The sequence below is a fragment of the Oncorhynchus mykiss genome, chromosome 8 (assembly GCF_057628025.1).
Source record: "Oncorhynchus mykiss isolate SJ-2025 chromosome 8, ASM5762802v1, whole genome shotgun sequence".
In the NCBI taxonomy this organism is placed as follows: Eukaryota; Metazoa; Chordata; class Actinopteri; order Salmoniformes; family Salmonidae; genus Oncorhynchus; species Oncorhynchus mykiss.
In genome coordinates, this window is record NC_143029.1 from 58,930,370 (window position 1) to 58,945,809 (window position 15,440).

The following is a 15,440-nucleotide window of genomic DNA, read 5'->3' on the forward strand; positions in this document are numbered from 1 at the left end:
ACACACACGCCATAAACCATGACACAAACACCATAACAGACATGCCATGATATACACACCATATACCAGACACACACACTACCAAAAATTAGCTAATCTAGAGAATTAGAGCATTATATTATAATCTTAATCCAAACGGTAGTCCTGTGGTTTACAGAGCGTGTATTAGATATGTTTTATTACGATGCCATTTATCCTCCATTTCCTCCCCCAAAAGCTTGAAGTAATCAAATGACACGGTGAACTAAGGCCCCTGTATCGTAGTGTGTCGGTACTTTGGTCACTCACAAACTCTTGAACTTCACATAGAATTCTTCTACTTCCATTTCCTCTCCCGATTCCACCTGTGAAAAAACAACCCAGACGTAAATATCTGTGTCAGCGGTTGTGGATTACAGTTGGGAGATAGGAATGTGACTTTTGGGTTAAGATGCAAAGTTTGTCCTTGAGCGTAATTCGCTTTAGTAAAGTCTAACAATTGTATCTCGGTACAGAGTTCTCTGTACTGTAGTGGAGAAGAGAACTGACAATAGCCCACCACCCCCATTAAAGACCAACCATCTCTACTGTGTGGTGCTGAGGATGACTCATGAATCACTTCTATGCACACACAGCCACACTACACGCACACGGTTCCATTCACAGAGAGCTGACCCGAGGCCTGGCTTCCTGCCAAAACCACAGCGCTACGACAGACGCCAAACTAGCATTTCCTCAGGCAGAGTGTGTGCGTGCTTGCAAGGTGGGGGGGTAACCCATTCGCAGCTGCCTTACTTCGAGTCCCAGCCGCCAGCCAGCCTGCACGAGTGTTCGTATTGTTTTTGGCAGAGGTGAACTAAGCTTTGTTTTGGAGCAGCTTTTGAAATGGAATGAAGAAACACACACCCCGAAGACAGACAGACACACACAACTCCCTCACACACACACACCCTGTCTGGAGTGTAATGTACCACATAAAACCAGCCGGTCTTGGGGGAACACAAAGCGCTAGACAGCCTTATACTTCAATTCCCTACACTGCCACTACTGCAGGAGTACAGCGTAGCCCCTTCACTGCCAACAAGGGATACAGTCACAATGGAAGTATCTAGACTTTAATGCAAAAGAGACTCAAGGCTCATGTCAACTCCAGGGTTGCGAACGTCTGGTCTAATCAAATTACTAGTCCAACCCACAAGTCCAGAGACCCAAGTCCACACAACTCTAACCGGCTTCATTCCACACCCCCGCTAGACTGGTCTATGAAGCGGCTGTCTAGGAGGGAGGATGAGCGCGAGTATAATCTGTTTAGAGCTGGTCGAGCAGCGGTTGTTAAGATGACGCCTGTGCAGGGGTGCCGGTACCCATTTTCTCTCCAGAGACGCAGCTGTGAGTGCGCACGAGCCTCACCTCTTTCTTCCCCATGCGCATGGCCATGATCTTCTCCACCACAGGCCCCTCCGTCTCCACCACCTCCTACAGTCACACAGATGGAACAACGTTAGCAGGCCTAAGTAATGGAGGGCAGGGAGCACAAATCTATCCGCAGACGAAACAGAGAGATGATCTGACACACTTTGGCTCTCAGTCTGACATACACACGCCAGAGCACCTCGCTCTGCCTCTCCGTTGGTGCTGACCTGCTGTTCAGAGTTGTTGGAGGGGGACTTGGGAGCCGGGGAGTCTCCATCATGGTCCTCATCCGAGATCCTGAATTCCAGTTCCTCGGTGTAGCGCTTTCTCTTCACCTGACGACTGGAGCGACGCTTCTATAGAGATGGGAGAGGTCAGAGAGAAGGACGAGGGAGAGAGGAAGGTGATAAGTGAACAATTGTACTTTACAGTACTGCGCTAGCCCGACAATCCCAAAAACAGAATAACCATAATAGAAACGAGATTGACAAAATAAAACCAGGGTGGAAATTGTAGCTTCAACAATCCGCAAGCCCGGTCGAACCGAGGTACCCAGCCACACTGTAGCGCAGGGCAGGCCCTCTCTTCTGCGCTCCTAACGGGCTAAATCGTGCCGGCTGCAATCATGGTATTACATCTGTCAGGCCGTGCCTACTGTTTAAGAGTGGTGGAAATTGGACAATGCCTCAGTGTCAGACAGCTGGTCACCTGGATGTATGGGTTGGTGAAGTCCTTTGCAGCTAACAGCTCCCATTTGCCTGGCTCAGAGCAGGGTAGTGTGTTTATGTTTGAGTGAGCATCTCACATTAAGATATTTTTTATTGTATTCACTCTTGAAAAACACCGGGACCAGATGAAGTTAATAATTTAACACCAGGGCCTGTGGCTGAACGCCCGGTAGATCAGGGCCCATCTAGGATATAGGGTCCCACTTGGGATGCATACATAAGACTTAATCTGGCCCCTTTTGTTCAGCCATCATCCATACGGCTGTATTATTAAATCCATATTAAGACCAGAATGAAGTCAATAAATTAGCATGGGGGTTATTTGGTAGCTTCTAACAGGGTTGACATTGTTGGAAAGTGTGCGTTTGTCTGTCTGTACTGTACCACTGATGTTACTCTGTATGAACAACTGACGTTACTGTGTGTGTGTGTGTGTGTGTGTGTGTGTACCTGGACACCGTCGTCATCCTCCTCATCAGAGGGAGGTGGGGGTGACTTCTCCACATCGGAGTTGACCGACACTGACGGTTCTCTCTTCCTCTTGGTCTCCTTCACACTGCTGCCACTGCCCTCTGCTGCCTCCACCTTCTTAGTGCTGGAGGAAGAAGGGATGAAGAGGGATGAGGAGAAGGATGAAAGAGTGACAGGAGAGGAAGGGGGGATAATGAGAAGAATTAAATGAAGAGATGAGTGAGAGGAGATGGATAATAAAGACAAAGATGAGTGAGTCTGAACCCCATCTCCTGTCACCACCACTGTGTATTGCACATAAAAAGACATTGCCGCCAGCTTTCGGTCATCTGGGTCTCTGATAGTCTAAAGTCAACAATGGCAAAAGTATAATTACCTTCACAACATGAGGGACAACCTCTTATCATAATCTGCTCCCAATATCAAGGCTGTTACCATAGCATAAGAACCTTAGGATACCATTTTCATGACCGTTGGAACAATCAACAAATCACCCTGTACACAACAAGGAGAACTCAGCAGATGAACCGGTGGTTTCAAAGTTGATGTTCGATACACAAGAAGATGGCTGTCATCTGGGATTTCTAGTAAGTAACCATCTTGGAGAGGCCATGTTTTGAATTAACAGTTTGAGGTCCTTTCCTCAAGGCTGGAGGACAGAGGGTTAAAACATGAAAGAGAAGAGGGGGAGAGAAGGGAGGGAGGGAGAGAAGGGGTGTTGTCTCCTCTCTTTCCACTGTGTGTACTACACACACACACACACAGAGCTCCGCGGCTGCCACAGATTACACAAAGCCCAGGGGGTGGGCAGTCAACCCCCCTCTTGCCTTTCTCTCCCTCCCTCCCCTCTAGGGCCCCCCTCTCCTTTCATTTGCACGCCAAGAGCAATCACATCACCCTGGTAACCGGCGGTCACATGACCCGCACCTGTTCCTTTGGCTGGACGCCACCGGCTGGAGCCATCTGCTCTACTCAGTCAGTCTCCCTCTCTCTTCTCCTTTTCTTCTTTCCCTCGATCACGCCTCTCCTCTAAAGCTTCTCCTTGCTTTCTCTTCCCCTCCCCGGCCTCTCCATCTCCTACCTTGGCCTCCCCGGCCTCTCCTCCTCCGTGGCCTCCCCTCCTCCGTGGCCTCCCCTCCACCGTGGCCTCCCCTCCACCGTGGCCTCCCCTCCACCGTGGCCTCCCCTCCACCGTGGCCTCCCCTCCCTTGCTTCTCCCCCTTTCTCTCATCTTGTTTAGAAGGGTAATTGTTTAGAAGGGTAATTATACTGAGACTCCAATTTTTCTATTTAAAATGTAAGCCAAACAAAACCATTTGATTTCAAAGTTGAACAAACCATCCAACTCTATGACGAAATACAACTTAAGAATTTACACAGAAAATGTAGCAAGAACACATTTACTTGACCGGCGCAGATGCAAAATTTGTTAACAGAATGCTGTCATTCTGTTACCAAATTTTGCATCTGCACTGTTCAAGTAAATGTGTTCCTGTGTAAATTGTTTAAGTAGTCCTTGTGCATAGAGTTTTATGCTTCGTTAAACTACATTTTAAAAGTGAAAAATCTGTGTCATACGTACATAACTGTTGAATTGCCCATAAGCTTCCCCATCTCTTTCCCCCTCCCAATCGTCCACAAATTTACTCTATTTTCCCTCTGTCCATTCTCCACTCATTCTTCTGGGCCAGCTCCTCCGAAGTCCATCATTTACCCTCAGACGCCATCTTCCTTTCTCATTCTACCGGGCCATCTTAGTGACCAGTTTCATCATCCCTTCTTTCAATCTCTCTTTTCCCCTTCCCTCTCTTCTCCCTTTGGTCGGCCTTTCAATCTCTTCTCCTGCTTCCGTCTTTCTACCCCTCCATCAAGTCTCCAGTCCTTCCCTCACCACTCATCGTCTCATTCACTCAATTTTCACGACCATCTCCCCATCTCCTTCACTCCCCCCCCCCCCCCCCCCCCCCCCCCCCCCCCCCCCCCCCCATCAGTCTCCTACTCCATCTCATCCTCCAGTCACAAGGTATTGTGGGCAGGGTTCAAGGAAGGGCTCTGGGGCTATGTGTGTATGCACCCAGGGGAGGAGGGAGGTAGTGAGGCAGAAACACAGAGGGCTAACACCGCTAACCAACGCTGTTATAGATACAGCACAAGGGCAACAAAACATGACGTTTCATAAGATGGCGTGTGTAGTACCAAAATACCAGTCTGCCATGATGGTGTTGTAACTGCATTAACAAGCAGGATTTGTTCCAACTGCACCACTGAAATGAATCTGGTCTCTGGGGTGTACTGAATGGCATTTAGGCATGTGGTCCTCCAGCAGTGGTGTGTGTGTGACTTTGCTCAGTGTGTGTGCGTGTGATGGTCCATGCTGACAGCGAGGAGACGGGAGGAGGAGAGGGAATAGAGTGAGGAGAAGGTCGGAGGAGGGAGGGAGGGAGAGTTATAGGACACCTGCCGTCCGCTGGTGAGATGAGTCATACACAGCTGGACCCCCTGACACTTTCTCCCCGGGCCCACACACACACACAGCTTTAGCATACTTGCAAAGGCCAATGAATGCACACAGGAGTACCCACACACGCACACGGCTTCAGCAGAGCGCCGGCAATAACTCTATGGAGACATTAATAAGGGAAGGTTCTCAGTCATGTGACTGGCTTGGAAGGGGAGGTGCCTCGATGCAGAGCGAGTAGGCAGCAGATTAAGATAAATGGTCCTGTGTGTTGAGAGAGTGAGGAAGGCCCTTCTGTCCTTTCAGTATGAAGGAGACGTTGTGGTATCACACGTTTCGAGGGTTAACACAGTCTGTTTGTATTAAGGGAGAGCCACAAACACGCTCAATGTGATGTGCTGCACGTGTGCTTCCCTCTTCCTGACGGCTGTGTGTACAGCAAACAAATCTGCCAGCACACACACCCCATGTTGCACACACACGGGTGTGGCAGCGAGAGGAGCAACGACGCAGGAGAGGGTGTAGCTATTAATAGCGCCGCTCTCTCCCAGGATGACCGAGCACAGAAACACAAGGTCAAAAGACAGCCTTCTGCCTGCCAGCCACTGGCTCACTCTCTCCTGAAGCCCCTCACTCCATCCATGTCAGTGATGATGGCTAGGGAAGCAGGGGACAGAAAATGAGCACATGGACTCGAGCCAAACTGAGTATCTCTACACAGTGCAAAAGGAGAGGTCTGCTCAGTTTCAGCTGTACCCATGACTTATTCAGATATGGCTTTCGCCTATCCTATCATGAAAGGTACTTAACCTAACCAGTGTATCAAAACACATAGGATTTTTAGGGTGTTTATCTAAAATCAAAAAGTGCAACTAAAGGTTGAGAAAGCCACTTTAGACCAGAGAAATTCAGACATGGAGGTTCCCTCTGTGTGTTCAGAGAGCAACCCTCTGTGGACAGATGAAATGGCCATTGGCCAAGACCAAGTTAGACAGTGTCGGTCTGGGCAGACAGATCTAGGATCAGTTCTATTGCTCCCACCTCATGGTTGAGGCCAGGGTTGGGGTGGAGGAGGTCTGATCTCTGATCTGGACAGAGTAGAAAACTTCTGCCTGAAGACTGGGAGAATGTTTAGTCCACCATTACAGGGTGGAGGTTGAGTGAATGAGCTGCCACCATTATCATGCTAAATTAACCCATTGGCCAAGCCATCACAAAATGGAGGAAGGTTATGAAGAATGGTGCTCTCACAATACCAGACTGACTGATACAAGGTTTAGTACCAAGATACTCAATAATAAAATGATAACACCAAAACCATACCACAGCAAAAAAAACGAATGAGTATTGGCTAAAGTTACTGAATAACCACTGGGCTTTATTTTATTTATTTTTAACAATGTTGATAACTAGTATAACAAAAATAACAAAATAACATTTCTATTCTATTTTCAATTTATTTAAAAAAATTAAACACCATATTAAATAAGAAACTTACCATACCATATGAGAATAATTGTACAATTACATCTAAAGTGTTTTAAAATGTAATTTGATATATCGCGGGGTTAATTTGCTCATCTATGACCATAATATTAGGTCAAATGACATTCATTACACTTAAGATTAAATGATTTAGCTGTCACAAATAATGTTGTATTAAATGAACAGTTTAATTCCAAAACGACAAACACTTAAGTTAATTTCTGAAGCATCTATATTGTTGTAGTCTAGACGTCACACAAATACAATGGACTTTACACGGCACACTACGATTCCCAGAGTGTATTTCAACTCCCAGGGTGCAATGCCCCACCCAGTGCAGTTGGCTGTCTAATGGTAGAAAGCCCAGACAAACACGAAGTCGGACTAACGTTAACTATGACAGCAATATATGTAAGGTGTGAGTGCATTTCACATGACTTTTGGGATGTAATCATATTGTCATTTTTTTGTCGTTTTGCAACTAAACCTCCCTTGCACTGCACTGCTTTTAACACCTTTCGCAGTTGTTTCGGGAGGCTTGCCCTCATCGGTTGTGTAAGCAAAGTATTCCCATAGTTCACTTTTGGAGCCAGTTTTGTCAACAAGCTGCGGGTGTGGAGGTATGTTCGTTAGAAGCCAATGCTGTCGGCATTTGCCCTCTCCTCTCGTTTGCTTCTCAAAAGTGGCTTGCACTGTGTCGGCTGCATATGCAAGTAGCCTGGCTAGCTTGCTACTAGCGCCGTGAGAAGATCAACAAATTACTAGACATATGGCTTGACAGGATTGAGTCTATGACGTGAGACATTTGAAAGAAGTACCTTTGAAAGAACAAATTCTAGTACCAACCTGTTTTTCATGTTCTAGTATCGAAAACATCTGTACATTTAGGTATACCGTGCAACACTAGTGGAGAAGGGAGTTGGCCCCAATTGATTGGAGCTCATTTAGCTCCCAGAGACAAAAGCCTTTTTGCAGGGCTTCCTTCCGGTGCTGGAGTCAGGCTTGGTGGCTAAATGAGGCCGCATGGCCTTGATTACCATTAGCGGCCATTTTACGCCACAAGATTACCTCCTCCCCCTCTAGGAGCACACACACACAAACAGAAACACTCACTTCCCTCTACCACACAGCCAGACATGAATCTTTTTTCCTTCCCCCAACCGCTCGCTTCCTCTCACACACACACACACACACACACCTCCCCCTCTGCTGACCCCTGCTCCGGTGCTGGGCCGCAGATGCGGGGGCTGACTGGCGGCTCTAGCCCCTCCCTCTTCCTCTGGATGAAAGGGGCCAAGCGGCAGGAGGAGTGACAGTACTGCGGAGTAGGGGAAGAGAGGGGGATAAGGGCAGCGGGATAGAGGAAGGAGGGGTGGGGGGGCTCTGCTGACACATTCCTCAGGCAGCTCATGTTACTACCTCCACAATGAAAAGGCCAGATCGCTCACTGGCTCTGCCCACCTGCTTTGCATTTCCACCCAAGGAGGCAGAGAGCGAGAGGAAAGAGAGAGAGAGAGAGGAGGTAGACCGAGACACGGGGTCTTTAGCATGCTAAGGGTTCCTGAAGCCGTGTGATAGACAGAGAGAAGAGAGAGGGAGAGAGAAGCCAACAGCGTCTGAGACATGGTGTTGAGATGGACAGACCAGGTAACATGAAGGAACTCCTCCATCCATCTCCAGCCCTAGTTGAATCACTCAGGTTCACGCAATTTCTACCTCATAGGTTAAGTTGACTGGAGATTTTGTTAGGTCATGACTGAATGCTAAAGGCCAACCAACATGTTCCCACTAAAGCATGAGGATGGAAGGTTCCCATCGCTGTGTAAGCCAACGCTCCAAAGCTCTCAGCTTGGTTTGGCAGCAACTTGGTGTGCTACTACTGCTGCCGCTAACGTCAATAGATGGCTGCTTCACAATTCACAATGTACACTCACAAACCCATGGACACTCCACCACACCAGCGGCATAGCTAGTTCACCGAGTCGAATGATCACATAACCAACCAGTGCCCCTTCCCGACATGTGCCAAGACACCGGACGTCACTCCTCGTCCACCTGGGTGTTCACAAAGGGTCGTGACCAGTGTTTCCCACTGACTGGTCACGTGATTGAAGAGCAAGGTTTATCCAACTAAGTACTAAAAGCATAAATACTGACCTGAACACAGACTGAAATCAGCAAGGCGTTCAATAACAGTAGTTAGAGAGCAGCTTATGTAGAGGTATGTGCCTTGCATAGATGTAGCCTATCATCTAAATGTAGTGCTGCTATTAATAGTTAAGCCTCTACTAGAGTGATGTAGCCTACATTCAGATCAGGTAATGCAGATGTAACCTACCTGTGCTTCTTGGGCATCTTGGCCTTAGGGGTGGTGCTCCTGGCCTTCTTCTCCTTGGGCTCTTTGGGGGTCTTGGGCATTTTCGGAGTCTTGGGTGGCTTGGGTTCTTTAGGCTCCTTGTCCTTTGGTTTCTTCTTGGTCTTCTTATCCGCCGCCGGCGATTCCTCCAGGGCGCCTGTCAGAGGGTCAACCTCAGCCCCGCAGCTGCCCCCGACGTCCGGCTTCCTCTCCTCGTCACCTTCCTCCATAACTCCTTTCTTCTTCTTCTTCTTCTTCTGCTTCTTCTCCCCCTCGCCACCCTTCTCCCCCTCTCCACCCTTCTCAATCACGTTGGCTTTCTTCTTCTTCTTCTTTTTTGGCTTCTGCTCTGTGTCCGTGGGCTGCTGGTCACGGTAGGCTGGCTGGAGGTTCGCCCCAGAGGCGGATGTCCTGTCGGAAGCTGTCGTCACGGATGATGGATCTGAAGGGGAATGCTGCCAGGAGAAGAGACGGAATAAGATCAGTAAATATTTTCAGCAGCAGCGGAAAACAAAAATGCTGATCACATAACGACTCTTTAGGGTTGAAACAGTTTTTGTAAAAGACGTGAACAAAAAGATGTCTTCCACAAGTTGCCCCAACCATTACACCTGCCGTTCCCCACCGTAGTCATTACCTCTATCCCAGTACGGCTATTGCTAGCTTAATACTTTTCTTAAAGCTTCTACCCCCAAGCCATAAGACTTCTAAATAGTTAGCCCAACAGCTAGCTACCTCTTTGTATACTAACATATGCTGCTGCTACTATTTATTATCTATCCTCTTGATCCCCACTAGTGCTGAGCGATTAGCTTTTTGAGGTTGGTTCAGTTAGATTATTTGGGTTGAATGCATTAACAGAATAAAACATGAATAAAAGTCCCATGATGCTAGTGACTGCTTACCAATTATTATTTCACATGACTTTAATAAAATATTCCAGTTGTGTATATTACATTTGTTTTATTTGATGACTATTATTTCATGCCAAGACAACTCATCGAGCTGCTGCCTATGTGGCCTGACACTACTTTCTAGTTCTTCAAAGGCAGGCAGGCATACTTTGACAGTTTAATACAAATTGATCGCAATACCCTCATGATCATGCATTCTTCTCTCTTCCGTAGGAGGCGTAAAATAAAAACAGACCGGACAAGTAGATGCGCAATGGATTATGGTCATTGTAGTTAATTACCACATTGAATGCACTAAACTAGGTAGAAAATTGGCTTGTTGGAAACTACGTCCCACAGTTCAGGCGGGATGTGATGCATCTCAAAAGAAATTGTGCAATGTGCACATTGAGATCACAGAAAGAAAAAAAAAGATATACTGAACAAAAATATAAATGCAACAATTTCAAGGATTTGACTGAGTTAGTTCATTTAAGGAAGCAGTCATTTGAAATAAGTTCATTAGGCCCTAATCAATGGATTTCACGACTGGGTATACAGATATACATCTGTTGGTCACCGATACTTAAAAAGGTAGTGCGACATCTGCATATAAGGCTGTTGATTGTGGACTGTTGAATGCTATCCCACCCATATTCAATGGCGGTGCGAAGTTGCTGGATATTGGCAAGAACTGGAACCCGCTGTCGTACATGTTGATCCAGAGCATACCAAACATGCACAATGGGTGACATTTCTGGTGAGTATGAAGGCTATGAAAACAATTGGGACAATTTCAGCTTCCTGGAACTGTACAGATCCATGCGACATGGGGCTAAGCATTATGCTGAAACATGAGGTGATGGCGACGGATGAATGGCATGACAATGGGCCTCAGGATCCCGTCACGGTATCTAAGTGCATTCAAATTGCCATTGATAAAACGCAATTGCGCTTGTTCATAGTTTATGCCTGCCCATACCATAACCGCACCATGGGGCCCTCGGTTCACAACGTTGACATCAGCAAATCGCTCGTCCACACGACACCATACAAGTGGTCTGCGGGTGTGAGGCCGGTTGGACATACTGCCAAATTCCCAAAAATGACTTGAGGCGGCTTATGGAACATTCAATTCTCTGGCAACAGCTCTGGTGGACATTCCTGTAGTCAGAATGCCAATTGCACGCTCCCTCAAAACTTGAGACATCTGTGGCATTGTGTTGTATGACAAAACTGCACATGTTAGTGGCCTTTTATTGTCCACAGCACAAGGTGCACAAGGTGTATAATGATCATGCTGTTTAATCAGCTTCTTGATATAGGTGGATGGATTATCTTGGCAAAGGAGAAATGCTCATTAACAGGGATGTGAACAAATTTGTCCACAACATTTGAAAGAAACAAGCTATTTGTGCTTATGGAACATTTCTGGGAACTTTTTTCCAGCAACATTTTACATGTTGCGTTTATGCCTTTGTTCAGTGTAATTGAACCGACGTTGACCAATTAGTTTAATTCCGGCTAAATCGCTCAGCACTAACCCCCACTATATGTACACATCTATTTCAATTACCTCAAACCCCAGCACATCGACTCCGTACTGGTACCCTGTGTATGTATATAGCCTAGTTATCGTTACTCATTGTGTAAATTATTCCTTGTCTTATTTTCCAATTTTTACCCCTCTGCATTTTGGGAAGGGCCCGTAATAAAGAGTCGCACTGTTAGTTTACACCCGTTGCTTACGAACCATGTGACAAATACAAATTGTATTTATTCTTTAGTTCAGCATGGAGACAAATCGACTAAATCTAAATCTATAGGTCTATAGAGAAAGAGCACATCTACAACAACCTTAGAGACAATATATGCAATTTATCCAGGCTGTTGGCTCTAATCTGAATTCTATTGCTAAAGAGTCTGGGGCTAGGTCTAATCTAGCCTTTATTCCTAAAGAGAGAGGGACTTGGAAAATTCTAGTCTAGCCTCTATTCCTGTAGAGACAGAAGTAGCTCTCCTCTCCCCTGCTCTCTATCCCCAGTAGAACTGGGCTGACAGGAAACACGTTGGCAGCTGTTTGGGGCTTCCAGCTGCCCGCAGTCCCAGTAGCAGATGGGGCGAAGGCATTATGACACGAATAAATTATATCCATACTTCAAAAAAATGGGGGGGGGGGGGGGGGGGGGTGCATTTATGGACATAAGCAAATTTACTGCAATATGCCACAGCTCTTGCCGAAGGAGTCTTCGAAAACATCCCCCTTGTCTGAGCTGGTTGGAGTGTGCGCAAGTATTTTCACTAAAGAGAGTAGAGAAAGAAAGGAAATTCAGACGAATGAAAGATGAGGTCCCGTTTGTACCGTGCTCGTTTTATCTGGGAGGCCTGCAGATCGCTCAGAGACCAAATAAAAAAAAAACTTTAGGAAACCACAACTGCGGCTGTCAAATGCAAATTTCCTGTAAACAAGCGAAGAGACAGATTGGGTGCATGGTGCATGCCAAACATCACCAAGGTCACAGAGAATGCGTTTATGCCCATCCCCAAACAGAGGTGTGCAGAAGACAGGCTGGCCATAGAAATAGAGAGAGGCGAGAGAGGGCTTGGACTGCTGCTTTAATGGATAAACGTCTCCTCTTGCCCAGCTTCCTCGATAATCAATCACATGAATGACAATGGGCCTGGTGCACGCACACACTCACTGCATTGCTAATGTGACAGCAGCAGTGCAGAATACGATACGGACAGTATTGGGTTTCATCTCTCGGAGGGGAAGAGTGATGTGCCGGTTATTCTGGCAGCCAAAGTGCTCTCTCTCTGAGCTAAATACTCCCTGAAGGAGCAGAGCAGAGGGCGGCCACTGCTGCCGAGTGGCTGTGGTCCTTCACCACAACACCTCCAGGGTGAACGACGCCATCGCGATGCTACAAATATGGTCCTTAATTTTTCAGTATTCCTTGAAGGAAGCATAAAATATGGACAACAATGGCATTAGAAACAGTCAACTGTATTGTCACAGGTGATGGAGAACCACCATCTGGGGTTTGTCAATTCCTTGCAACTAGCAGACCACTGCTCACAGGCTACGGTTAGAAACCCCTGGGACCACCTGTCTTTCAGCCCTGTGCAAATCAGTGTTAGGGTCAGTTTAATTTCAATCCAGAATATTTCTTTACCATGTCGGTTGTTCAATTCTGATGCCAATTTGACACTTAAAACAGGCCTGTGGCCTAAGGGTGTAAAATACCCTAGATGTCAATCAACCAATGTTTTTTGTGGTTTTGAGAAAGGGTGGGAAGGAGGTAGCTTGAGTCTTTGAGTTCAAGCACTTGAGGGACAGGGCTGGATATCCTAAAATGGGCCTTACCATCACTGGGGGATAAGTTGGTGATCCAACAGCCCCAAAGAATAAGGCCTTTGACTAAGTTACTTTATTATTATTTTTTTTACAGTTTGTTGATGCCAACCAAAAATAACATCCACTGTGTTAGCCAGGAGGTAACCAGGTGCAGAATTCCTACAACAGCTGAAATTGAAAAGGCAGAATGACTCCAAGGACACCTTTTCTTATTCAAAAGTACTCTTGAATTAGTCTTTCAGTCTATCCCCTTGAAAACAAAACAGACTAGAGGGAGCTGAAGTGAAGTGATAAACGTGCCAGCTCCAGCAGTCATGGGAGAAGCCCACATTTGTAAACATTAACTCTGTCAAACAGGTCCAGTTAGCTAGCATCTGCTAATTAAATCTATGGGCTTTTTAAACTCGTCCATTCTCCAAATGGGATCATAATGGACGAAATGCTACTGAAGAATGGAATCCATACTTGTAGCCTTCAACTCGTGCAGGTGAAGCTTATGGCCTTCCTAATGCACTTTTATAACAAAATAAATATATCTGGCACCGCCAAAATGCAAAGCAATATTTTCCAACTCTGTAGGTACAAGGCAGGCAGATACATTCATAATATTCCAGGTAGCTTGGTAATCCAATGTTTCCCACATAATTTCTTTGGCAGAAGGGAAAATGATGAATCAGAGTCGTCTCCACAGACTTTGCTCTGCTGCCTCCTTGACTGATGAAAAAGGCATGGTGTCGTTCGGTTGGAAAAGTTGATGCCGCCTGCTCTGGATGTCGCTAGGAGCGGGAGACACAGAACACCGATACCGTCAGACCAAGCAGCAATAGTTTCCTCAGGCCTATAGTGATATTTACGTGGGTGACTCTTTAGAGCATGATTGGTTCTGCTTGCTATATAGAAGAAAGTTCATGGAGCCAGTATCCATCAGCTCAGCAACCGTGGCCGACTTAAAGAATAGATAACCCGCGTGGACTAGACATGGATTGGGCCGATATACGATTAAATCAAAATAGTGAAATTTGACAGTGACATGACTATCAATTTGAACTTTACAAATCCAAACTGCAGTTTTAGCAGTTAAGCTGTATCAATATGTTTAAAATTACTTAAATTAATCAACTAATACCCTGACTACACCGCTCGCAACGTTGCGAGCGTCGCAAAATAAATGTAGGAATACATGTTATTCAATTATTGTACCCACACTGCTGGCGCGCCCCAACGAGCATCTGCGTCGCAAAGGGCTAAATTAGAAGTTATTCCTATTTCTGACGCAGATAACGCTGCAAGTCCTGCCTCTCCCATCTCCTCGTTGGTTTACAGAAGCAGGTACCATCTCCTCATTGGTTATACCCAAATGGATGATTGAAAGCCTAACTTTTGCCAGTTGTTGTGGCAATACTATGAAAGTGTAGATGCCAATCACCATATAAGTTCAAAGATGAAAAAAAGGAGTCGGTTGACAATTTTATTTGTGGATTAATTGTCGGAGTAGAGGACCTTGTGCATCGCAGGTCAAAAAACAACTCAATGTTATATCCCAGGACAAATTAGCTAAAAACAGCAAGCTAGCTAAATAGGACAAATTAGCTAGCAAGTGCAAGCTAACTAGCTAAATTGCCATACGTGTTTAATGCTTTGACCTGTCCCCAAATTAATGGCATTGGTTCAGTTTGTTTTGATATTTTAAAATAAAAACTTATGCACGATAGCGCAGCCGGTTTGGGTTCCATATAAGCCTTATTTTTTCAACATACTAAGATTATTTCATGAGAATGCAACTATTTTAAATTAGGACAGCAACTTTACAGTCTGGAATTACCTAGTTATTAACAGTACAAAATAATTATCAGATTGAGGACTCCCCAAATATTTCCCACCCCTACTAGTGACCCATAAAAGGGTTCTACACTAACTTTTTCCCACTGGTGCTTTGAGTTGAACAGGAAGAAAACAGCACAACAATCCCAACCCCTTATTACTCCACTCACCAAGGCATCATACAAAGATATCACAGAAAAGTAAAAACAAAAAAATTTAAAATGGAGAAGAAAAAAACCTGTATCACAATACGGCCACTAGATCAGACATGACTTTTGTAGGGCGCCCAAGCAAAGTGCACCAAACCTTTTCTAGAGGCAGAGATGACATCACCTCCTTAACCCACTGCACAAAGGAAGTTGGCATTTCAGATTACCAGAAAAAGACGACAAGGCAGAGAGCTAGCAGTGAGGCAACTGCTGTTGCATTTGCCTGATGCGTGGTAACATTCTGATCTAGGGGAAGTACTCCAAAATTA

At 45.9% G+C, this 15,440-nt stretch overlaps 1 protein-coding gene across 3 annotated transcripts in view; it reads right to left on the reverse strand.

The window, feature by feature from the left end:
• chd7 (chromodomain helicase DNA binding protein 7) overlaps nucleotides 1-15,440 on the reverse strand; it is an 83,459-nt gene that overhangs the window by 35,864 nt on the left and 32,155 nt on the right. For all 3 annotated transcript variants that reach the window (XM_036985768.2, XM_036985766.2, XM_036985767.2), the window contains exons 3-7: nucleotides 8,873-9,345; nucleotides 2,571-2,715; nucleotides 1,620-1,748; nucleotides 1,390-1,455; nucleotides 289-344 (exon numbers count right to left, since the gene is read on the reverse strand). In XM_036985768.2, coding sequence (XP_036841663.2) covers nucleotides 289-344; nucleotides 1,390-1,455; nucleotides 1,620-1,748; nucleotides 2,571-2,715; nucleotides 8,873-9,345 — 869 coding nt within the window. The remainder of the gene's footprint in view (nucleotides 1-288; nucleotides 345-1,389; nucleotides 1,456-1,619; nucleotides 1,749-2,570; nucleotides 2,716-8,872; nucleotides 9,346-15,440) is intronic.